Genomic DNA, 24,904 nt, shown 5'->3' with positions numbered 1-24,904 from the left:
AAGGACCGTGGCGCTGAGTGTCAGTCAGGGCAGTGTCTGCACTTCCTGTGGCCCGCATGTAGCCTTGCGGAAGGCCTGGAGCTCTTTTCCTCTAATGTGTGTCCCTAGCTTGACTCGAGCCAATGACTTCAGAAACAGCGGGGAGACTTCCTCCTGCCCCCTCTGTCCCCTCTCCCCACCTCCTCCAGAAGATCTTAGGGCCTCCTCTTGGGTGAGGAGATGCCTCATGTACCTTGTAGCCCTGGTTGATGCCGTTGATGAACTGGGGGCTGGGGGCATTCCAGGTGAAGCGGATGGTCGTGGAATTGGTGGCTTCTGCGTGCACATTGCCCGGAGGGACCGTGGGAACTAGAGGAGATGAGAGAACGGGGTGGGGTGGAGGGGGGCCCAGTCAGTCTCTCTTGCCCAGTTCAGTAGAGAAAATGCAGGGGTGGGGGCCATAGCCTCTGCCTTGTACCCCCCTACCCCACCCCAACTCCTCCCTCGCTGTGTAGACTTAAGAGGCCTTCATATTCTCTCTGGATTAGTTTGCGTTTAATAAAACTTGCCTGAGCCACCTCACAGGGTACTGGTAAATAAAAGGGGTGTGGATGAAAAATGCTCTGGCCTGGTTTTCAGGTGGAATGCTAAAAGTAAGCCGTTTCATGATCTACTTAACATGAAATTCACAGAAGGTCCCCGTATGCCTGGAGCCTCCTCCCTTCACCATGTCCAAGCCAGCCTCCTCTTCCTCTTCCCCTCAGTCCTCCCACCCTGTGGGGTAGATTGGCCTGGGGTGGTGATTCCAGCCCCAGGGTGCAATAGTGGGGGCCTGGTGAGAACAGGCCACACAGCCAAGGCTCTCGGGCCTGGACAGGCATAGAAGCCAATAGGCATGGGACTGAGAGAAGGGGAAGCACCTGCTCCTCTGAGGCCATAGTCTCTTTTCATTTCATTTCACCCTTTTTTTTTTTTTTGAGACAGAGTCTCACTTTGTCACCTAGGCTGAAGTGCAGTGGCACGATCTCAGCTCATTGCAGCCTTAACTTCCCCAGGCTCCAGCCTCGGGGACCTCCCGAGTAGCTGGGACCACAGGCATGTACCACCACACCGAGCTAGTTCTGTTTATTTTTTGTGAGACAGGGTCTCACTATGTTGCCTAGGTTAGTCTCAAACTCCTGGGCCCAAGCGATCCACCCACCACAGCCTCCTGAGTAGCTGTGCCACTGTAGCATGCCACCACGCCCAGCTCATTTTTTTCACTTTTTGTAGAGATGGAGTCTCCCTACGTTGCCCAGGCTGGCTTAAAACTCCTGGGCTTGAACAATCCTCCTGTCTTGGCCTCCCGAAGTGCTAGGATTACACGCATGAGCCACCATGCCTGGTCTGAGGCCACAGTCTCTACCTACCTCCCTGCAGCGTCCACTCGGTGACTTTACTGCTGTAGACCCCCAGCCCAGCGCTGTTGTAAGCAGCCACCTCGATCTCGTAGTTGGTCCAAATGATGAGATCCTCCAGCAGCAGGTTGTTCACATCAGCATCCGTGATGTTCTTAAACTGGTACCCCACGGGCAGCCCGGCCAGGCAGTACCTGAGGGGAAGAGGCGAGGCACAGTGGAGTCAGAGTCAGCTTGCTTGGCCTCGTACCCATGAAATTGTCCAGGGCAGCGCTGTCCAATAGGACTTCTGGCGGTGGCGGAAGTGCTCTGCATCTGTGCTGTCCAACAGGGTGCCCGCCAGCACATGCAGCTGCTGAGCACTTGAAATGTGGTTAGTGCAACCGAGGAAATGAAAATTCAATTTTTTTTTTTTTTGAGACGGAGTCTTGTTCTGTCACCCAGGCTGGAGTGCAGTGTGGCGCGATCTCTGCTCACTGCAACCTCTGCCTCCCAGATTCAAGTGATTCTCCTGCCTCAGCCTCCCTGAGTAGCTGGGATTACAGGCATGCGCCACCACACTGGCTAATTTTTGTATTTTTAGTAGAGACGGGGATTCATCATGTTGGCCAGGATGGTCTTGAACTCTTGACCTCAGGTGATCTGCTTACCTCACCTCAGCCTCTCAAAGTGCTGGGATTATAGGCATGAGCCACTATACCTGGCCTGAATTAGAATTTGATTTAGTTTTGCTTATAGTTGACCCTTGAACAACACAGGTTGGAACTGTACAGGTTCATGTATACACAGAGCATTTTTTTTTTTTTTTTTTTTTTTTTTAGATGGAGTCTCGCTCGCTCTTTCACCCAGGCTGGAGTGCTATGGCACGATCTTGGCTCACTGCAACCTCCACCTGCAGGGTTCAAGCAATTCTCCTGCCTCAGCCTCCCGAGTATCTGGGATTACAGGCGCCTGCAACCACGCCCAGCTAATTTTTGTATTTTTAGTAGAGACGGAGTTTCACCATGCTGGCCAGGCTGGTCTCGAACTCCTGACCTCGTGATCCACCTGCCTCAGCCTCCCAAAGTGCTGGGATTACAGGCGTGAGCCACCACGCCCAGCTACACAGAGTTTTAAAAATAAACATATCAGAAAAAGTTTTAGAGATTTGTGACAATTTGAAAAAACTCGCAGATGAACCACATAGCCTAGAAATATTGAAAAAATTAAGAAAAAGTTATATCATACATGCATAAAAATATATGTGTTAATTGACTGTTTTGTTATAGGTGTGGCTTCTGGCCAACAGTAGGCTATTAGTATTTACGTTTTTTGGGAGTCAAAAAAATTATATGTGGATTGGGACAGGCATGGTGGCTCATGCCTATAATCCCAGCACTTTGGGAGGCCCAGGCGGGTGGGTCACTTGAGGTCAGGAGTTTGAGACCAGCCTGGCCAAAAAGGTGAAATCCTGTCTTTACCAAAAATAAAAGAAATTCGCCGGATGTGGTGGCACATGCCTGTAGTCCCACCTACTCGGCAGGCTGAGGCAGGAGGATCACTTGAGCCCAGAAGGTGGAGATTACAGTGAGCTGAGATTACGCCGCTGCACTCCAGCCTGGGTGATAGTGAGACTCCATCTCAAACAAAACAAAACAAAACAAAAAAACAAAAAAGAAAGAAAAAATTAGCCGGGTGTGGTAGTGAGCGCCTCTAATCCCAGCTACTCAGGAGGCTGAGGCAGAAGAATTGCTTGAACCTGGGAGGCAGAGGTTGCATGCAGTGAGCTGAGATTGAGCTACTGCACTCCAGCCTGGGCAATGGAGTGAGACGCTGTCTCAAAAAAAAAAAAAAAAAAGAAATTATACATGGATTATGAACCGTGTGGGGGTCAGCACCCCTAGCCCCCACATTGTTCAAGGGTCGACTGTAGTTTAAGTAACCAGAGCTGACTAATGGTTACCTTCCTGGGTAGCAGAGGTCTAGGGGATGTGTCTGGACTATTCTTTTTGAGCGGGGAGGATTGCTAACCAGGGGCACTGAGAGGTCCCAGGGCAGGTCTTGCAGGTCTCAGCCTTGGAAGGGTCATGGACAGGAGAGCTGTCCTTGAAGCCTGGGCTCATTTTCTTTCCTCCTCTAGGATACAGGCTCCCTCTTCTGAAAGTTACTCGCCCAGGTGGAATGAAACACCCGGGCTACCTGCTTGACCCATTTCTACCTCCACTCATGGCACTAAAGAAGTAAGTGTGTACAAGCAAATTTTGGGGGTCAGACACAAAGGATGGGTCACTCACTTGAGAAACACAATGCATATATAATTCAGCATCTAATTATTGGAAAATTAAGGACCTCAAAGTATTCCGATGCATTTCAATGCCCTAAAACACTGCTTCTCTAAACCTGAAGATGCATCAAAGTCTCCTAGATGAGTTTTTTTTTTTTTTTAGATGGAGTCTCGCCCAGGATGGAGTGCAGTGGCATGATGTCGGCTCACTGCAACCTGCGCCTCCTGGGTTCAAGTGATTCTCCTGCCTCAACCTCCTGAGTAGCTGGGACTACGGGTGTGTGCCACCATGCCCAGCTAAGTTTTGTATTTTTAGTAGAGATGGGGTTTCACCATGTTGGCCAGGATGGTCTCAATCTCCTGACCCCGTGATCCACCCGCCTTGGCCTCCCAAAGTGCTGGGATTACAGGCGTGAGCCACCGTGCCCGGCCTGGAAGACTTTTTTAAAAGCAAAGGTTTCTAAGCCTATCCTTAAAGTCTCTGGTTTGGTAGGTCTTGGAGAGACTTGATAATTTGCATTTCCGACCAGTTCTCAGGTTAGGCCGATGCTATGGGTGCTGGGACCACACTTTGAGAACCATCGCCCTTCAGGATTAGTGAAAAACCCACAACAAAATTAACCAATAGTGGAGCAGTTAAACCACTGTGAGGGTGTGTACGTGCAGGAATGAGACACACGGAGTTGCGTAGCATTTTGTAGCCAGAATCTAGAATATCAGTGAGAGTTCTCAGTAACCTCAAATAACTTATGAATTTGAACTTATGAATACCACATTTTAGTGACCCTTAATGACTCTCATTTAGGTTACTAGAAGAGTAGTCCCTCAGTCAAATGCAAAGATAAGGGTCTGTATAACTGGGCTTCATTTCTAGTAATAATCAAAGAAAGAACTTTCACTTTTCCATCAGTTCTTCGGCCACCTGGTTTCTCCACTCATGAGTCAAGAGAATTCTGGCCTGTGATGGAATATTCGCAGCTTCCCAGAGGGTTGCCCCTCGGATAGTTACTTCTTTCTTCTCCTGTCTCCTTGCAGGCCTGTTCCTATGTCAGCCCATATAGCCTCCCCTCTCACGCATTCCTGCTGGCGTCCAGGGGTCTTGCTGCTGGAAGTTCTGCTAGGTGTCCAACCTAAATCCTTCCTACCACTGAGTAGGCATTTCTTGTTGCCTGGTCCTTCCTAGATGGCGAAGGGCCTGCCACGAATTTGCACTGTTTTTCAGTCCACTCCCGATCTTCCCCCATGCCTTTCCCCTCGGGACTGGGCTCCTGTCCCCAGGGTGGACACCCACCTGATGATGTAGCCCTTGAGAATTCCATTCTGGTGGCTCTCAGGAGGCGGCTGCCACTGGATCATGATGGACTGGTTGGTTCGACCGCTGGCGATGACGTTCTGTGGAGGGGCCGTGGGGGGCTCCTCGGGGAGGGAGACCCTGGATCACAAAACACCAATGCTCTTAGTCTTGGGGTCAAACATAGGAGTTGAATGGGATATGAGGAGGCTGAACCCTGGTCTGCTCTGACCCTGGATAATTCTGTACAACTGCTGTGTGCATTTGGGCAAGTCACCTAACCTCTCTGAGCTTGTTCTATAAAAGAATTATAACAAAGCTCTACTTGCCTGCCTTACGAGACTAGTTGAGGCTCAAATGATACTACATATATAGTCTGTGTGTATATGTGGATATATATATATATATATATGTCTTTTAAAAACTATAAGGCCAGATGCTGTGGCTCATGCCTGTAATCCCAGCACTTTGGGAGGCTGAGGCAAGAGGATTGCTTGAGGGCCAGAGTTCAAAACCAGCTTGGGCAACATGGCAAGACCCTGTCTCTACCAAAAAAAAAAAAAAAAATCCCACCTGGTGACTTGCACCTGTAATCCCAAATACTTGGGAGGCTGAGGTGGGAGGATGGCTTGAGCCCAGGAGGTTGAGGCTGCAGTGAGCTGTGTTTGCATCACAGAACTACAGCCTGGGAAACAGAGACCCTGTCTCAAAAAAAAATTAATGTACATGTTTTTGGTGCTGTTGAGGGATGTAAGTTTCAGTTTCCTATTTGTCAAGGAAGCTGCTGTTGGGGCTGATGAGGTCATGAGTGTCCAAGTATTCTATAAGCAGAAGTGTTGGTCACATCCCAGTGGTCAGCTGCTGGTGTACCTTAACTAGGCCTCCTTTGCTGGCCAGCTGAGCCCCAGGTGGGAGCAGGGCAGGCATGGCGTGTGGGGGAGAGAGCCAAGGACACCCACCCTGCCTCCGGGAGCCAAGCGCAGCAGCATGTGTTTCTCTGGCATTGCTGGGGGACGCTGTGTTCCGCCTAAGTGTACTTTTCACATCATGGACACGTGTCCATTCCAAACAAAAGTTAATTATTTTTGATGGATGTCTTTCCCTTTTTGTTTATGTTTTTGCTTTTTGATGGATAGCTTTCCTAAGTGTGCTGCTTGCTCCCATGTTTTATTTGAGACAGTTTTGCTCTTTCGCCCAGGCTGGAATGCAGTGGCATGATCTCACCTCACTGCAACCTCTGCCTCCCAGGTTCCAGCGATTCTCCTGCCTCAGCCTCAAGAGTAGCTGGGATTATAGGTGCCTGCCACCAGGCCGGGCTAATTTTTATATTTTTAGTAGAGACGGGGTTTCGTCATGTTGGCCAGGCTGGTTTTGAACTCCTGACCTTAGGTGATCCACCTGCCTCTGCCTCCCAAAGTGCTGGGATTACAGGCATGAGCCACTGCACCTGGCCTGCTCCTGTGTTTTTGTAGAGGCTGGGGTAAGGGTGATTTGGCCTTTTTCTTTTTTGTTTTTGAGACACGGTTTCACTCTTGTCCCCCAGGCTGGAGTGCGGTGGCACGATTTCGCCTCACTGCAACCTCCGTCTCCCGGGTTCAAGCAATTCTCCTGCCTCAGCCTCCTCAGTAGCTGGGATTACAGGCACGTGCCACCATGCCCGGCTAATTTTTGTATTTTTAGTAGAGATGGGGTTTCACGATGTTGGTCAGGCTGGTCTCGAACTCCTGACCTCAAGTGATCCACCCCCCTCAGCCTCCCAAAGTGCTGGGATTACAAGCATGAGGATTTGGCCTTTTTCTTGGTGACTCAGGGTGGTTAGCATGAAGGCACATTAGGAAGGTGAGTCAGCGTGATGTGGTGCAGCCGCAGGACAGGAGAAGTTGCAGGGTAACTTCTCCTACACTTTCAGCCTCTCTGTTGTTGGGATTGTGTATCTCCAGATGCGCTGGCGCTGTGTCTGTTCATTCCCTGTCCCCCCTCCAGTGGTCCGAACGTGGCATGGCACACGGTAGCTGCTCAGTAAACAGTGAGTATGTAAATCCTCCTGTAACTGCTCTCCACACAGGCTGCCACCTGCCACTGCTCTCTCCTGTGAGATTGTTTGACCCCAGTGGTGCTACCTTAGTACAAGCCAGAGAGACCCAAGCTCATTGCAACTGTGGCAAAACCACCATGATTGATTTAAGCCCCAGGCGTCTTTTAAAGCGCCAAGTGCACAGCTTTGCGCACGTGGTTTGTATCACGGTTGTTCTGACCTCTCCCATGACATCTTTCTTGCTAGAGGTGGCTGCTTGTTCTACGGAGCTGGAGAGGATAGAATTCTCCTTCTACATAGATGGGTATCACTGTGTGATGTTTTTATATGAAGTACCTGCAGTTTTTATTCAATTTCCATCTTTTTTTTTTTTTTTTGAGACAGCCTTGCTCTGTCATCCAGGCTGGATCTCGGCTCACTGCAACCTCCGCCTCCCTGGTTCAAACGATTCTTGTGCCTCAGCCTCCCAAGTAGCTGGGATTACAGGCGCCCACCACCACACCCAGCTAATTTTCATATTTTAGTAGAGACTGGGTTTTGTTATGTTGGCCAGGCTGGTTTCGAACTCCCGACCTCAGGTGATCCGCCTGCCTCAGCCTCCTGATGTGCTGGGATTACAGGTGTGAGCCACCGCGCCCAGCAATTTCCATCATTTTATAAAAGCTTTGCGGGAACCCTAGCAGGGCCTGGCATTGTGCAAGACGCGGATATGGATATCTGTGTAGATCCCGCATCTCTCTGGAATTTTGCATCCATTTAACAATGACAGCAGCCCATGCAGATGTGGAGCAGAAGGAGGTGAGCCTTTGAGCTTGCACAGCTCCCAGTAACTGGGATGACTACATTTGGTTGGTGCTCACCACGTTCCCCAGTGCCCTACTCACAGCACCCCATTTAACCTTTGCCATATCCTGGTGAGGTGCTCACCAGGATTGCTCTCCCCTTCTACAGAGGAGGAAGCCTAGAGGGGGCCAGGAGAAGCTGAGCCAGAATCTGCCACATCAGTTTCGGCTGCAGCCCCTCCCTGTTGGAGTCTTGGCGACGCCCCTGTAGAGCGCCCACTGCCCTCACCTCTCGGTGTCTTTGCTGAACTGTCCTTTCCCCACGTCGTTGACGGCACAAAGACGGAACTGGTAGGAGCGTGCAGGAACCAGGCCCTTGACTGTCACTGAGGTAGCTTTGGGGTCCACACTGGCCAGGAGTACAGTCCAGGGGGCATCTGCAGGGACAGTGAGTGGGGCAGAAGTGGGCATCTTGGGTGGGACGAGGCATGCTTCTTACTTCCCACTCCCAGCAGGGTTCAGCCTCATTGGGGCTGGCAAGAGAGAGCCTCCCCAGCTTGGGGCAGGAGTGGCCCACCATGCCATTTTTCTAGTTCCCATTAGCTCACACGACCCTGGGGAGGAGATGGTGGAGGGTGGCGGAGCAAAGTAAGGGCTCATGGGAACTGAGATGCATTCGTTTCCCCCACTACCCCCCACAACTGATGAGCTCTAGGCAAGCTGTGTTTAAAATGCCATTCAGGCTGGGTGTGGTGGCTCATGTCTGTAATCCCAGCACTTTGGGAGGCTGAGGCGGGCAGATCACCTGAGGTCAGGAGTTTGAGACCAGCCTGACCAATATGGTGAAACTCCATCTCTACTAAAAATACAAAATTAGCTGGGCATGGTGACGTATGCCTGTAATCCCAACTACTCGGGAGGCTGAGACAGGAGAACCACCTGAACCCGGGAGGCAGAGGTTGCAGTGAGCCGAGATGGCACCATTGCACTCCAGCCTGGGTGACAAGTGTGAAACTCCGTCTCAAAAATAAATAAATAAATAAATAAAAATAAATAAAATGCAATGCAAATTATGCCTGCTAATTTGACTTGGGGAATACATAAATAAATAAATAATAAATAAATACTGGCCATTTTCTTTGCAGCTTCTGCTGTGCCAGGCCCTGAGTTAAGCACCTCTGTGCGTCATCTCTTTCAACTCTAACAGGGCCTGACAGGCAGATGCCTGTGTTTCCTTCAAAGATGGGAAAGCTGAGGCTGCCAGAGGGAAGGATCTGCTCAAAGGCCCAGAACTAGGAAGCAGGAGAGCTGGGACCCCAGCCCAGGGCTGACTCCTAAGTGCAAGCTTGGGCGGGAGGTGTTGGAGGTGACCACGGGAAGCTTACTGTTCTCCGACATCTCCAGGACGTAGCGGATCAGGGGGCTGTTGCCATCAAAGGGCTTGGTCCACGTCAGGTTGATGGCTCGTCTTTCCACGGTGCTGAGAGTGGCCACTGGGTGCTCGGGCGCGTGGGGCAGTTGCCTGGAGGAAAGAGACACGTGGTCAGGCATCCCTATGCGGTCTGCAGGCAGGTGACGGGGGCACTGTGGACACAGGTTTTGTAGGCCTTGTGCTTCCATGATACCTCATGCTCAGACATAAAATGTGGCCTTCGGGCCATCTACCTGGAGATTTTTCTCTCTGGAATCAGAGCCCTCCTGCTAAAGCCATCCTCACACCCCCCTGCTCTTGACGGGGGGCCTAACTGAGCTGAGAGAAAGGCCTGGAAGGATTCTGGGGATATGTCCTGAGCAAAGCTGAACAGTTCAGGTCACACGTGGCCTGGGGATCTGACAAAAGGGACTCGGCTGGCTCTGAGCCTGCCAGTTGCTATTGCCTGGACCTCCTCTGCTGAGGCCTGGGAGGGCTGCCCTTACTTGACTCGCAGGTGGGCACTGCGAGAGTCGTTGCCTCCCGCTGAGATCACCCGGCAGGTGTATGTGCCGATGTCTCCCGACCACGTCTGTGAAATGTGCAGGGAGCCGTTTCTGTCCAGGCGGATACGAGGATTGCTCTCAATGCCCAGGGTGGCCCCGTCCTTCTCCCAGATGTACCTAAAAGTAAGAAGAACCCGTAAGTACAGAGGGAGAGGAGGGTGCCTCGGGAGTGGGCCTAGCCTGAAGCTTGTCCTGAGAAAATAGCTCCAAAGCTGGGCAGAGGACAATTGCAGGCAACAGCCGGGCAGGACACTGGGATCGGGGAGCAGGACTGTTGAAGGCCAAGCAGTCTGGAAGCCCATCGTTCCTGCAGGGAGGGTGCAGGAGAGCGGGAGAGTGAACACATTCAGTCATTATTGGTCGTTACAGCTTCAGTTCAGGTTGGGTCAAAGCGTTGTTTGTTGCTTCTGGCCAGAAGCATTTGCAAAAGAGCCAGTGAAAGGTATTCTTCTGAAGAGGTTCAAAGATTACAGCTGGAAAAAGGAATTCAAGTTTCCTCATAGACTACATTTCTGAATTAGTTTTATGAGGGGAATCATTATATCAAGGCATCAGTGTGACAAATTGACTTCAGTGTCCAAAAAATCACTTTAGCTTCGGTCAGTCAATACAAATGGGGCCTGAGAAATTACACACGCATCAGTGCTTGACGATAAAAAATATCTTCTCTGAATTTGTTCTTGAGGGAATAGAACCATTGTCATTGTCATCAACATACAGGGAGTGCCAGCCCTGGGGGGCAGGATGCCACACAATGACCCCAGGCAAGGTTGGCCTTGGTTCTCAGTACACGTGTGAAGAACCCGGTGGTGGCTGAGATGCCTTGCAAATAGCCCCCTTCAACTGGGGTACAGGGTGGGGGCCTGAGCTGCTGACTCCCAGGTCTATCTGGGTTTACAGAATGTCAGATAACTAGGGAGAGTGAATCTGTAATATTTTTAACCTAAGTTTCAAAAGCAGAACCAGGCTGGGTGCATGGCTCACACCAGTAAACCCAGCACTTTGGGAGGCCGAGGTGGGTGGATCACCTGAGGTCAGGAGTTTGAGACCAGTCTGGCCAACATGGCAAAACCCTGTCTCTACTAAAAATACAGAAATTCGCCAGGCATGGTGTCCAGTGCCTGTAATCCCAGCTACTCTTGAGGCTGAGGCAGGAGAATCACTCGAACCTGGGAAGTGGAGGTTGCAGGGAGCCGAGATGGTGCCACTGCGCTCCAGCCTGGGCGATACAGCAAAACTCTGTCTCAAAAACACTCAAAAAGCCCCCCCACAAAACAGAAGCAGAATCAACAGAAAACTAAAAAGTACAGGTAAGAAAAAAAAAGGAAAAGAAAAAGAAAACTCAAAAGTTTTCTGATAATAGGGAACCATGATTAACATGGTTGTATGTGCGTATCTTCCAGACCCTTCTTAACGTAACATAACAGTGTTAACATAACATAACAAACAGTGTGTGCATATCTTCCCAGACCCTTCTTCCCTGCCCGGACAGGCAGTGCACTACAGTACTGCTACCTTCAGGAGTCAGACTCTCAGGCCAAATGCTGACTTTGCTACTTTCCAGCTTTGTGATCTTGGGTGAGCTAATTTATTAATGGATTTATTTATTTTAGACAGAATCTGGCTCTGTCGCCCAGGCTGGAGTGCCATGGTGCAGTCTTGACTCACTACAACCTCCACCTCCCAGGTTTAAGTGATTCTCTTGCCTCAGCCTCCTGAGTTGCTAGGACTACAGGTGAGCACAACCACGCCTGACTAATTTTGTATTTTTAGTAGAGATGGGGTTTCACCACGTTGGCCAGGCTGGTCTCTAACTCCTGACCTCAAGTGATTCACCTGTCTCAGCCTCCCAAAGTGCTGGGATTACAGGTGTGAGCCACCGCGCCTGGCCTTGGGTGAGTTTATTTAACCTTGCTGGGCCTCAGCTTCCTCACCTGTAATATGAGGAAACTAACACCACCCACCTCATAGCACTGCTGTGAGGATTGTGCGAGCTGATATAAAATAGAGTAGTTGCCTGAACCAAGGCAAGTGGTCAGTAAAAGTTAGCCATTGTTATATATTTTAAATGATACAGTACATTTACATGAATGGTATACAGCAATCTATTCAGCCATCCTGTTTTTATATTTTATTTTATTTTGTTTTGAGACAGAATCTCACTCTGTCACCCAGGCTGGAGTGCAGTGGTGCGATCTTGGCTCACTGCAACCTCCGCCTCCCAGGCTCAAGCGATTCTCCTGCCTCAGCCTCCCCGGTAGCTGGGATTACAGGCCTGCACCACCATGCTGGGCTATTTTTTTTTTTTTTTTTGTATTTTTAGTAGAGACAGGGTTTTGCCATGTTGGCCAGGCTGGTCTCGAACTCCTGACCTCAGGTGATCTGCCTGCCTCTGCCTCCCAAAGTGGTGGGATTACAGGCTTGAGCCACCACGCCTGGCCAGTCATCCTGTTTTTAAAGCTGCTTTTTGACTCAATAAAAATATCATAAACTCTTTTTGATGTGACATTTCCACACCATGATTTTTTACTGGATGCACAATGTTTCAGTACAGCTGTTTTGTAATTTAACCGATCCCATAATGTTGGACATCCAGTTTAGCTCCTTGTTTTCTAATATTATAGTTAAAGCTGTGGTCCTTATGGCAGAATGTTTACAACCATTCCAAATCACTTCCTCAAGGACAAATTCTCAGCAGTGAAACTGTTGAGTTAATTTTTAAGTCTTTTAATACCTTTTAATACCAACAACAGTAATCACCTTCAATTCATCCCTTTATTTAGAAAGGACTTGCCAGCACTCACAGGATGGGCAGAATTTTACTTAAAAGCAAATTTAGTTGCAGAGAGTAATTCCCATGTAAGAAATAGCCTATTGGGGCCGGGCGCGGTGGCTCATGCCTGTAATCCCAGCACTTTGGGAGGCCGAGGCTGGTGGATCATGAGGTCAGGAGATTGAGACCATCCTGCTAACGTGGCGAAACCCCGTCTCTACTAAAAATATAAAAAATTAGCTGGGCATGGTGGCGGGAGCCTGTAGTCCCAGCTACTCGGGAGGCTGAGGCAGGAGAATGGCGTGAACCCGGGAGGCAGAGCTTGCAGTGAGCTGAGATCACGCCACTGCACTCCAGCCTGGGCGACAGAGCAAGACTCTGTCTCATAAAAAAAAAAAAAAAAAAAAAAAAAAGAAAAAGAAAAAAAAAAAGAAATACCCTATGACAAGCAGACATTCTTTGCTTCAGAATGTGGTGCTTTACGAAGCAGAGACCACCGCCTGTGAAGTATTTGTGCCAAAACAATTGAACATGAATCTAATTAGCAGTTACTGAAATTGAATTATAAATACAGAGGATAGAAGAACAGGTTAACAACACTGTGAGAAAGGAGCCAGGCAAATCCAGAATGTTGAATATTCCATAGCAGGATCAACAAATTATAGCCTGCTGCCTGTCTGTGTAAATAAAGTTTTATTAGAACACAGACATGCCCATCTGTTTACATATGGCTGCTTTAGCACTATAAACAGAGTTGAGTAGTCATGATAAGACCATATGGCTCTCCTAAAGCCTAAAATGTTTACTTTTTGGTCCTTTACAGCAAAGATTGCTGACCTCTGTCTTCTAGAACCTGGTTTCTCCAACAAATCAATTACAAAACAAAAACAAAGACAAAAATAAAAAAGAAGTCTTTTCAACAAACAGTGCTAGAAAACCTTGACATCCACATGCAAAAAAAAAAAAAAAAAAAAGTCTAGACACAGATCTTACACCCTTCACAAAAATTAACTCAAATAGGATCTCAGAGCTACATGTAAAATGCAAAGCTATAAAACTCCTAGAAGAGAATACAGGAGAACATCTAGATGACCTTGGGTTTGGTAATGACTTTTTAAATACGATACCCAAGGCACAATCCATGAAAGACAGAACAGATAAGCTGGATTTCATTAAATTAAACATTGCTGCTCTTTGATAGACACTTTCAAGAGAATAAAAAGAGAAGCCACACACTAGAAGAAAATATTTGTAAACGATATCTCTGATAAAGCACCGCTATCCAAAATCTACAAAGAACTCTTAAAACTCAGCAATAAGAAAACAATCTGATTAAAAAATAGTCACTGACAGATGCCTCACCAAAGAAGGTACACAGAAGACCAATAGGCAAATGAAAAGATGCTGTACATCATATGTCATTAGGGAAATGCAAATTAAAGCAACAATGAGATATCACAGCACAGCTATTAGAATGACCAAAATCCGGCTGGGCGCTGTGGCTCACGCCTGTAATCCTAGCACTTTGGGAGGCTGAGCTAATTTTTTTTGTATTTTTAGTAGAGATGGGGTTTCACCACGTTAGCCAGGATGGTCTCCATCTCCTGACTTCACGATCCACCCGCCTCGGCCTCCCAAAGTGCTGGGATTACAGGCGTGAGCCACGGCGCCTGGTCAGAAGTGTTTTTTCTAGAACTGTTTTGGAGGTTTTCATGCTGGAAACCTGCACCTGCCCAGGCCCTCACCCCTGCACCTGGCTCTGCTCTGAGGACGTGTTACTCAGGGTTCAGTGGCACCACTTTAGTCTGATCTGGTTGTTGAGATCCTTTCTATTAGGCTGGTGCAAAAGTAATTGCAGTTTTGACCATTCCTTTCAAAGGCAAAAACTGCAGTTACGTTTGCACCCACCTAATAGCCTGCTTAGGGAACCCTGCTGTGTTTTGCAGCTAGAACAGGGTTTTCAATCCTGGTGACACATTAGAATCACCTGGGGAGCTTTTTAAAATTGCTGAGGTATGGGTCCCACCCCATCCCCAAGATCTACCTCAAGACGGAGGGTAGAAGGGATGCCCTGTCCCCCCAGTCCAAGGAAGACAGACTGGGGTGGGAACTGCTGGGGTGGCCTTGGGCATAGACTTTGCCAATTTTGGGGGGGGGATAAAGGGATGATTCTGCTCCCCACGCCCCATCTTGAGAAGATGGTCCTTGATGGTTAATTCCGTTTAAGGGGAGGACCCCCCTTCGGTAACCTGGTACAGGGATTTCTGACCTGTAGGTCACTGGAAGGGCCTACAGAGTGGGTCTGCTGGTTACTTTGCAAGAGACCCCCGAATGCCGTTATGCATCAGTAATTGTCTAGAGAATGAATACAATGTATGTCTTTCTTGAATAAGTTGACACTTTCATAAGTAAGTCATCTTTATAAAGATGACATTTTTATAAATAAAATCTGATTTAAAGCATACTAAATTTCAGAATTTCCCTATTAATGAATGCTAAAAGTATAGCTACTACATAATGAATGGGCCCGAGATACACAGCAGTATTCTATGTGGGTTATCTCCCAGGACCTTTTTTACAGTTGGTATGTTAATTTTTGAAGAAAAACCTGTTAAACCCAGAAATAAGCATATTCTGGAATCTCTGTCAACAATCTTCTAACTATTAATACATCTACGTACATTTTTGCATTTGTGCTAGCGTCACGTGATGACTGCCTTAAGTGGTCAACACTTCATGAGGTGTTTCTCAAACTGGGGCCGCCGATGTGTTCTCTGAGAATCCGTATTGGCCAAAAGCCCGGAGCCCCTTGTACCAACCTGGGCTCCCGGAGTCTCATTTGGTGTGGCCGTACAGACTGTCATAGGCCCAGTGGCCACCAGATGGCGCCCCAGGACGCAGCTGCCTCCGGCATGAGGAGGAGGCCATTTCTCCCAGTGCAGGAGCGCCGGCCCCTTCCCGCCTCGATGCCAGTTGCTTTGACAGTGATATTGCTCATAAAATAGAGAAGCAACACGCAGGGAATATTTATTTCTAAGGAAGCAGTTGCATTTCCCTCAGCATTCTGGAGCTCAAGGAAGAGAAGGCAGGGACGATCTTCTCCTGGTTTTAGCTTCCAAAGCCTTGGGGGTGGGGGTAGGGTTTGGTTCAGGTGCTTGGGAGGGGTCCTGGCTTTTATACCTTTCTTGGCTGCTTCCTCCCAGCCGTTTTAGTGGCTTCCACAGCGGGACTGAGTTACCTGGAAGCCAAGTCCCTTGCCAAGGTCCCGGCTTGGCCATGGAAGATGGTGAGGTGACCTCGGTTTGGAGGCTCAGTTTCCCACATGTGCTTCTCTTGCAGGGACCCCCAGGGATCATCTCCTGCCCCACCCCTACAGCTGATCCCATATCCGCCTGCCCAGAACCCTCTGCTGCCCATTCAGAGGCCAGAGGGCCAAAGACTTAGGGTGGGCTGGGGGACACTAGCAGTGGCGTCCAGGGCCAGAGAGAGCAGCTCCTTCCCTTCCATGCTCACCAACCCACAAGCCTCTTCCTTTCCCTTCCCTCACCCCCTCCTCCATTCCTCTTACTTCATCTTTCTGCACCCCTTCCTCTTTTCCTCCCACCTTGGAAACTGGCTGAACTCAATTCAGGGTAGCTCAGTTCCTGGTTATTTCATATCCCCTACCTCTCAGCCCTGCACTCAGCTCTGGAAATGCCACTGCCCAGCAGAAGGAGTGGCTATGCAGCTGTTACCTCCCTGGTGTGGACACTCGCCCAGCTACAAGCTATTGCCAGAGGCTCCCTCTCCCCTCTTGCCTGGAGTCAACAGCAGAGCCAGTACCTGATGGTCACTCGGGGGTCGTGGGTCACTCCGCACACCATGGATGCCTGGGTGCCCTTGATGACACTCTGATCCTGGGGGGGCTTGGTGATGCGGGTCCGAGCTGAAAGATACAGCGGAGACAGCATGGTGAGAAGGGGTGTGGGGGCCATGTGGCTGGACTCTGGGTGGATGAAGGCAGACTAGGTACCATATGAAAGTCCCCAAATGGTTAAAAAGAACAATGAGCTCCCTGGTACTTTAATTCTCGGAAGCTACATCATAGTGGGGGCTCATTAAATTTTGCTCTCACAAACCATGTATGGGATGGAGAGAGCAAACTCTAAGGATGATCAGGACCATATTTTCAGCATATCAGTGGTCCAGCCAGGGTAAAAATAGGGTTTTCTGATTTCCAGTCTAGTGCTTCATGCACCAGGGCCCCCGGGCTCAGCCCAGACAAGTGGCCCACAGGTATGCTGGGTGTGGATCCAAAGTTGGAAGTGGCTTGAGAAGCTCTCTTACAGCAGGGGTCAGCTAACTACAGGCTGGGGGCCAAATCCGGTAGGTGGCCTTTTTGGCTAAATAAACCCTTACGGGAACACAGCCACGCCCATTGGATGACATACGGTCTGTGGCTGCTTTCTAGATAAAACGGAAGCTAGTTGAGTCGTTGTGACAGAGACCGTCTGGCCCACACAGTTTAAAATATTTATGATCTGGCCCTTTCTTGAAAAGATTTGCCAATTTCTGCCCTAAAATATATGAAGGCAGCTCTCCTATAACCTCAATGTTCTCTCAGGTCGGCCAAGCACAGCATCACTGGCAGAATCTTCCTAGTCCCTGGCTTTTGAACCACTTTGTCACTGTCCCTCTGATGAGAAAGGCCCTGACTGGGACAGACACTGGGGTTGGAGACGCTGGTGGTGTGAGCCTGTGCCCCGTAGCTGTCCTGAGTCCTCAGCACCTGCAGGGATGTACACACGCACACACAAATGTATAAAGCCCTGTGGCTCTGCACACTCACCCCAAACGACTAGGTCTGCTGAGGCCTCGTCGACCCCCCGAGAGTTGGTGGCCAGGCAGGTGTAGGTCCCTGCATCGGAGATGTGTGTGGGGCTGATGAGGAGGCTGCCCGACTCCAGGGGCGTGAAGCGAGGCAGCTGCACGGAGCCACTGGCCAAGATGCGCTCCCCTGAGGGCAAAACAGGGTGGGGGTCAGCCTGTAGCCCCCAAGGGCACAACCTGCCCTTCCCCGGCCACTCCAGGGCAGCGTGGTCCCCCCACAGGCCCCTGGCTCTGGAAGTGCTGGAAGGAATGAGGACAGATGGTGGTGGGGCTGGGGTGGGGGCTGAGAGACCTGGAGAGCTTTCTGGCTTAGGGACGGACACGAGGGCATGGGGTCTCAGAGCGGGCAGCCTAGAGCCCAGGTCCCCTGATGCTCCTGTGCCCGCCACACCGCGTGCCCTTCAACAGAGAAGGGGGCGCAGTTTCCTGATGACGGTGAGCAGCAGCCCGGCACAGCCCTCAGAGGCAGCTGGCACCTGGGTGGGGGGGTTGGGGGGGGACAGCTCTGACAAGGTGACGACGGGCATCCTGCGGCAGGATGCTTCTGGAGAGAGTCACCTTCAAGGGAAGTGACGGGAGCCGCCTGGAGTGGGGGTGGGGTAGAGAGGGACATGGTGTCCCCAGCAGCAGCCCTGGTCAGGACAGACCTCCCTCTGCAGGGGGACCCAGGGAGCCTGGGGCCCAGCCTGGGAGGGTCCTGGCCAGAGAAAGGGGGAGAAAGAGAGTGGAAGTGCACCTGTAAGAGTGAGCCTGGGAATGCAGGTCTTTGTGACTATGTCTATTTTAAAGAACCCCCCACCCCTGTACGGAAGGGAATCTCCATGTGTGCATCCGGGGGTCGCATGTCCGTTTGTACATGCGTGCAGGCACAGTGAACTGAGTGTGCTGGGTGGGTGTGTTTATTTCCATGTGTAAGCATGTGCCTAGGTTAGGTGTGCCCCTATTATCCCCACAAATGTTTATTGAGTACCTACCGTGTGCCAAACTCTGTTCTAGGTCCTGGGAGATGGCAGTGGACAAAACCGATGCCCCTGACTTTGTGGGGAGACAGGCCATGAGCTAGGTGAATAAGCCGATGACCGAGTGCATGAGAAGGAGGGGAGTGAAGGAGGTAGGGCTGGAGGGGAGGGCTGGGGGCTGGGGCAGGGTGAGTCCTTGGAGGAGGCACCTCTGAACTGGGGCTTGCCGGTGTGAAGGAGCAACTGTGTTTGTACGTGTGTGTGCACATGTTCGTGTACATGTGTATGCATACATGTGTGCATGTATGTGTGTGCATGTGTGTGCACATGTGTGTGTGTGTGCGCATGGGGAGAGTTGTGAAGGTGAATGTGCACACACAGAGGTGAAGAGGAAGTACACAGGGCAGATGGACTTAGGGAGGTGGCTTCGGCTTTGCTGGTTCGGCCATCTGGAGCCCTCTGAGCTGCCTGGGGTAGGAGACTGGCAGCAGCCACCACCAGAATAATATTAATCATCAAGCACCTATTGTTTCCTGGGCTTCCGGCCTCCCAGACACAATGCAGGACCCTCACATGCACGCTATAGTCTAGTCTTCACATCACCCTGGGGTATATATATATTACTGTCACCAGTTTACAGATGGGGAACCTGAGGCTCAGAGTTAGTAACTCACCAAGGTGGCAGGTCTTGGAAGATGAAGAGCTGGACCTTGAGCCTGGCAAGGCTGGGATGTGAGGGATGCTCTTTTTTTTTTTTTTTTTTTTTTGAGACGGAGTCTTGCTCTGTCTCCCAGGCTGGAGTGCAGTGGCGCGATCTCGGCTCACTGCAAGCTCCGCCTCCCAGGTTCAAGCGATTCTCCTATCTCAGCGCCTTCCCCGAGTAGCTGGGATTACAGGCACCTGCCACCATGCCCAGCTAATTTTGGTATTTTTAGTAGAGACCGGGTTTCACCACTTTGGGCCAGGCTGGTCTTGAATTCCTGACCTCAGGGTGATCTGTCTACCTTGGCCTCCTAAGATGCTGGGATTACAGGCATGAGCCACCATGCCCGGCCGCGAGATGCTCTCTTGGGCTGTACAGTGTATGACCTTCACAAATGTGCGTGGGGAACCCAATCTGGCTGGCTGCAGAGCCTAGTTCTGAAGACGCTCCTAGGCTATCACACAGCCACACTCTCTGAAGGTCTGTCCCATCTACCTTTCTGCCAAGTGATAGCTGGTCGGGGCGCCCCCGAGGTCTCACATGCTAGCACCACTGACATGCCGTCAATCACCGTGCTGTCCAGAGGGCCTCTGGTGATGTTAGGGGCGATGCCTGCAAACAGAGAAGTGGGCCTTTTAGCCACACCCTGGGAGAGGTCCCCCAAGCCAGAGGGCCATGGGCCTCCAAGCCCACCGAGGGCCAGGCCCTCATCCTCCCCCTGCCATGGTGAGGGGCCCTCCACTAGGAAGGATGTAGGCATCCTCATGGGGCCCCAGTGTTGGGAAGAAGCCCGGAGGGGCCATGAGGACTCCCCTATGCCACCTGCCCTGTGGAAGGACCCAGGTGACACCAGTCTCCACCCTGCTTGGATTCTCAGGCCTGCATTTGGGAGAAACTGCAGACCCCAGAAGGCAGCTCACATCCTCCCTGACGAGGTTATTGGGGTTCACAAGCCAAAAGTGAAAGGAAGGCTCTGGCTTCTGAAAAGAAAAACAGCCACAGCCAAGAGGGGGACTTCTGCCACTTTCTAAGTGGCCCTGCCCCAGGAGCTCCATTCGGCCACGGCCACCGTTTAGGCCTCCTGGCTCTGTGCTCTCCTTGCCTCATCCCAGCCCCCAAGGAAGGAGCTCGCCAGATGGGCGTGGGAACAGAGCTAAGTTCACCTGTGCTTGGAAGCCAGAAGCAAGACGGCAGCCCCTTGGTAGCCACCTTTGGGGCACACCCAAAAGCTCTCTGCCCCACAGCTGCCCTGCCTGGGGCCTCTGTGGGTCTGGGTGATGAACACTGTGGAACTCAAGGAGACCCCTGAACATCCCCATGCTTCTTGAGGAGCCCACCAGTGCTTTGCATTTACACAGACCTTTGAGCTTATGGGCCACTCACAGTATCATCTTTTTTTCTTTTGTTTTTTTGAGACAGGGCCTCACTCTGTCACCCAGGCTGGAGTGCAGTGGTGCCATCTTGGCTCACTGCAACCTCTGCCTCCTGGGCTTGAGTGATCCTCCCACTTCAGCATTCCTAGTAGCTGGGAGTACAGGTGTGTGCCACCATGCCCGGCTAATTTTTTGTATTTTTGGTAGACGAGGTTTTGCCGTGTTGCTTAGGCTGGTCTCAAACTCCTGGGCTCAAGTGATCCACCCCCCTCGACCTCCCAAAGTGCTGGGATTACTGGTGTGAGCCACTGCGCCCGGCCCACAGTATCACCTTTGATTGCTAAAACAGCTCTGGGAAGCGGCCAGGGCAACTATGACAACCCCTGACAGAGACTCCAAGGGCAGAAAGGGATTTGCAAGCAGGAGAACTAAGAGAAAAGCACCAGTTCTCTTCTTTGGAAACATGAGCAGGTCCTCTGGAATGGGGTCACTCCAGCCCTGCCTGGGAACCCAGGGACAGTTGAAATGCCAGAGCTGGTACCCGTGGTTGTTTTCATAGCTCCTTTTCTCAAAAAGCCGTGAACCCAACCTGGGCCCCAGGATGTTGGAGAGAATTTCTAGGGACCGGAGATTTCCTCCAGGGCTCTGGACTCAGGGCTCCAGAGGCCACAGTGGTAACTGGCTGTGCCCCTAGGCTGCTGGGCAGCAGGCGGCCTTTGGGGATCCCATCTGCATAAGGGAGCGTGCTGTGCACAAGAGGCCCTTCGGAAGACCTTGGAAGAAAGCTGCGTCCTGGGAAGAGGGGCTCATGGGCAGCACAAAGGAGGGCCCAACTTACTGGTGACAGCCAGGTAGGTGGAAGTTTGCACCTCGCCGGCTGCATTGCGAGCGAAGCACTGGAACATGCCGGTGTCATCGGGCACCAAGCCGCTGATCTGCAGGCCTCCATCGCTGCGCTGCCGGAAGCGGGCCAGCTTCTCCACCTCCACCACGGCTGCGTCCTTGTACCAGGTGATGGAGGGCGGCGGAACACCTGTGGGCAAGACGTGGGCCCACCGTCAACCTGCCTCCTGCCTCCTCTCTGCCTAGGAGGGGTGCTTGGGTGGAGGCCGGGCCCAGAAATCTGCGAGGGGGTCCCTGGTGAATCTTGGTGTCTAGAACCTTCTCAGAGGTGCCACTTTGGGTCTAGGGAGAGGAGGAAGATGCTCTTTGAGTGGCAATTCTCAAAGTCTTTGGGATAGAGTAAAGATCCTGGAATCAGTTTAGCATGGAAATGCTGGATTGGACAAACTAATTTATTTATTCTATTTTTTATTTCTATTTGTGTAGAGATGGGGTCTTGCTAGGTTTCCCAGGTTGGTCTAGAACTCTTGGTTTCAAGCGTTCCTCCCACCTCAGGCTCCCAAAGTGCTGGGATGACAGGTGTGAGCCACTGCACCTGGCCGAATTTCTTATTTTTTATTGCAATACTTAGCAGACATGTATGTGTGCTCTGGGAACCTCCAAGTGGGGGATGCTTTCCCAAATGCATGGTGCCCTGTGTCAAAGAGCATGTAGAGGGTCCAGTGTTCCTTAGGGGGCACTTGGAAGCCCCCCATACCGGCTTTGCACATGGAGGTGAAAGGAGGAGGCTCCTCTCCCCACTCTCAGCCTGGCACGTTGTTTTCATAAGTTCCCCCAGCCGGGCTGGGCATGGTGGCTCACGCCTGTAATCCCAGCACTTTGGGAGGCTGAGGCGGGTGGATCACCTGAGCTCAGGAGTTTGAGACCAACCTGACCAACATGGTGAAACCCTGTCTCTACTAAAAATACAAAAATTATCCTGGTGTGCTGGTGCATGCCTGTAATCCCAGCTACCTGGGAGGCTGAGGCAGGAGAATCGCTTGTACCTGGGAGGCAGAGGTTGCAGTGAGCCAAGATTGTGCCACTGCACTCCGGCCTGGGTGACAGAGTGAGACTCTGTCTCAAAAAAAAAAAAAAAAAAAAAGACTTCCCCAGAAGAGTTGGCCACGCCTTATTCCAAGGAGCACCCCACGGCCCTGTCCCCACTAAGCCTGCTTACCTTCCCTTCCCGGCACCCTCTGATCCTGACAGCCTGTGATGCCACATTTCATCCAATCCACCATGCGCTCTCTTTCCCATGGTCACCTCTCCGAGATCAGGATGTGTCTTATAATCGACAGCATGTCATAATTTAATAGGCTGCCTTTTTTCTTTCTTAGTGGTCCATAAAATAATGGGGCATCTTACAACCCATGGCATTTTAAGTGAGATGAAATAAGGTATCTTTATTTGTTTATCAGCTTGCCCATCTCCCTCCTAAGAATGTTACGTTCTACATGAGCAGGGATCTGGCTTTTTGGTTTGTTCTGTATCTCCCCACTCCTGAGGACGCTATCAGCACACGGTAAACCCTCAAAAAATATTTGCCGCCTGAATGGATGGATCTTTGCCTTCCCCTTGTGGAGTCTCAGAAGGGAAGTCATTACTCATCCCTTCCAGCACAATCCTCACTCCTGCAGAGACACATTTTGCCCCTTTGCTCAGCGTGTCCCACTGTGCACGTGCTTCTCTCTTTATCATCCCGGATTTCACCCTGGCTGCGGGCTGTCTTTTGGTGAAACTGAATCAGAAGGAAGGACAGTGGGGAAGGGGAAAGTAGAAATTCTCCAGGAACTCTTTCAAGGGGGGTTAAGTAGGAATAGCGGAGGGAGCTGGCAGAGGAGATGGGGCAAAATGGCCCAGGAAACAGGCCAAGCTTATAAGACACATCTCAGGTGAGATGCGCCCGGGGGCTGCTGGTTCTGGCATTACGGTAATTTGTCATTGTCTACAGCTCTCAAATTTTGGGCAATTTGGGTCTGTCACCTGTCCTGAAATTGCTGTAAGTTTGGTTCATTTGTAACCCTCAAGTTATGGTACCGTAAAGGTTGATTTCCAGCCTGAGATTATGGTAATTTGGCCTGTTTGTTTCCTGGGGTGCCTGCTCAGACAGCCAGACAGACTCTCTGCCTAGGGACACGGTCTCGAGAAGAAGCTGGAATTTAGAAATGTCCATGACAAGGACGAGAGAGGCTGAAGATCTGGGGTCTTTGTCCTCCTCCATCGGTGCCACCTCATTACCTTTGGCGTGACAGGGGATGTCCACCACTTTCTCCATCTCTGCAGTGATGTGTCTTTCTGGCTCCTTGACAAACTGAGGCGGTTCTGTAGGAGGAAGGACCAGGGGAGGGGATCAGAGTGATGCTCGCTTTGATCCAGCCACTGTGGGGGGTCACCCTTAAGGAGGAGCTTTGCCGTGCTGCCCCTACCCCTCAGGGGAGCCCTAGCAGCCCCGCCCTGTCTCACCCAGCACTGAGAGGTAGGCGCCCCGGACGACAGAGGGGACGCTGCTGCTGCGCAGGACAGCCTCACACTCATAGTAGCCGGCGTCGCTGCCGGTGGGGTTGGGGATGGTGAGCCGGCGGTTGTGGTCACTGATGCCGCCTGACAGCAACACCCCGTCCTTCTTCCAAATGATATGTAGCTTGATCAGGGGCCTGCAGAGGGCAAGGGAAGGCCAGTGTTCAGCCATGAGGACTCCCAGAGGCCCGAGAGGCGGGGTGGGGGGTGGTAAGGAGTGTGAGCTTGGGAGCCAGGCTGCCTGGGTTTGCCACCTTCCTGCCACTTTGTAGATGCAAGATCTTGGGCAAGTTCCCACAGGGCTCTGGGTCTCAGTTTCCTCTTCTGTAAAGTGGGTGCATCTGCTCCTGCCCAGGGTTGTAGCCAAGATGAATGCATTAGTGCCAGTGAAGTGCTTGGAACAGGGCCTGCTGATGGACTTGGAACTCAGGGCTTGGCAGCTCAGGCAAAGCAGGAAAGCAGCCTGGCTTGCAGTTCTTTTCTCTGGTCTTCCCTGTGTGCTGTGCCCCATCTGACCACAAATCAGTGACACGGAGGAGACGAGGGTAAGAGCAAGTGAGAGACAGAAACATGAAATACCCAGAGTTTGAAAAGGGGAAATAAGGGCAGACAAGACAGACAGACAGACAGACTGGCAGACAGACAGAAAAACCCACCCCCCAACTGCAAGAGAGGAGCAAGGGTGTGAGTCTGGCCTGGCTTTCCACCATCACCAACCCCTGCACCCCCAAGCCCCCGAGACTTGGGTCTGTCCAGGCACTTCTGTTTAGCACCTGGTGGGTCCCTGAGGACGGATCTTCCAAAGTGGGCCCCTGCTAGTGACATGGGGGTATTCAGAAGGGCCCCGTGGAAAAGGAGTTCTGTGGCCGCATACGTCTGGGAAACAGTGGCTTGAGTGACAGTAGCTCCAGTGACGCTGGGCAGTTTCTTCATTGAGGGGCTTCTCAGGGCCTTCACTGTGCAGTTGCACCCTGGTGGCCTTGCCCATGTCCTGGAGTTTGGATGTGTGTCCTCTCATGTGGAAGTGTCTCATGTGGAAATGTGATCCACAATGCTTGGTGTTACCCACTTGGTGATGGAGTGAGCTCTTACTCTGTTAGT

General features: G+C 51.2%; 1 protein-coding gene across 1 annotated transcript in view; it reads right to left on the bottom strand.

The window, feature by feature from the left end:
• Positions 1 to 24,904, bottom strand: part of SDK2 (sidekick cell adhesion molecule 2) — a 309,169-nt gene that overhangs the window by 80,921 nt on the left and 203,344 nt on the right. The window contains exons 7-18 of the mRNA XM_030827794.1: positions 23,750 to 23,940; positions 23,525 to 23,608; positions 21,240 to 21,434; positions 19,524 to 19,640; positions 17,326 to 17,493; positions 16,320 to 16,422; positions 9,665 to 9,841; positions 9,133 to 9,269; positions 8,037 to 8,184; positions 4,931 to 5,071; positions 1,389 to 1,570; positions 233 to 348 (exon numbers count right to left, since the gene is read on the bottom strand). Coding sequence (XP_030683654.1) covers positions 233 to 348; positions 1,389 to 1,570; positions 4,931 to 5,071; positions 8,037 to 8,184; positions 9,133 to 9,269; positions 9,665 to 9,841; positions 16,320 to 16,422; positions 17,326 to 17,493; positions 19,524 to 19,640; positions 21,240 to 21,434; positions 23,525 to 23,608; positions 23,750 to 23,940 — 1,759 coding nt within the window. The remainder of the gene's footprint in view (positions 1 to 232; positions 349 to 1,388; positions 1,571 to 4,930; positions 5,072 to 8,036; positions 8,185 to 9,132; positions 9,270 to 9,664; positions 9,842 to 16,319; positions 16,423 to 17,325; positions 17,494 to 19,523; positions 19,641 to 21,239; positions 21,435 to 23,524; positions 23,609 to 23,749; positions 23,941 to 24,904) is intronic.

This window comes from Nomascus leucogenys, chromosome 14 (genome assembly GCF_006542625.1).
Source record: "Nomascus leucogenys isolate Asia chromosome 14, Asia_NLE_v1, whole genome shotgun sequence".
Classification (NCBI taxonomy): domain Eukaryota; kingdom Metazoa; phylum Chordata; class Mammalia; order Primates; family Hylobatidae; genus Nomascus; species Nomascus leucogenys.
The sequence above is the reverse complement of the archived record's forward strand: the minus strand, read 5'-3'. Positions and strand labels throughout refer to the sequence as shown.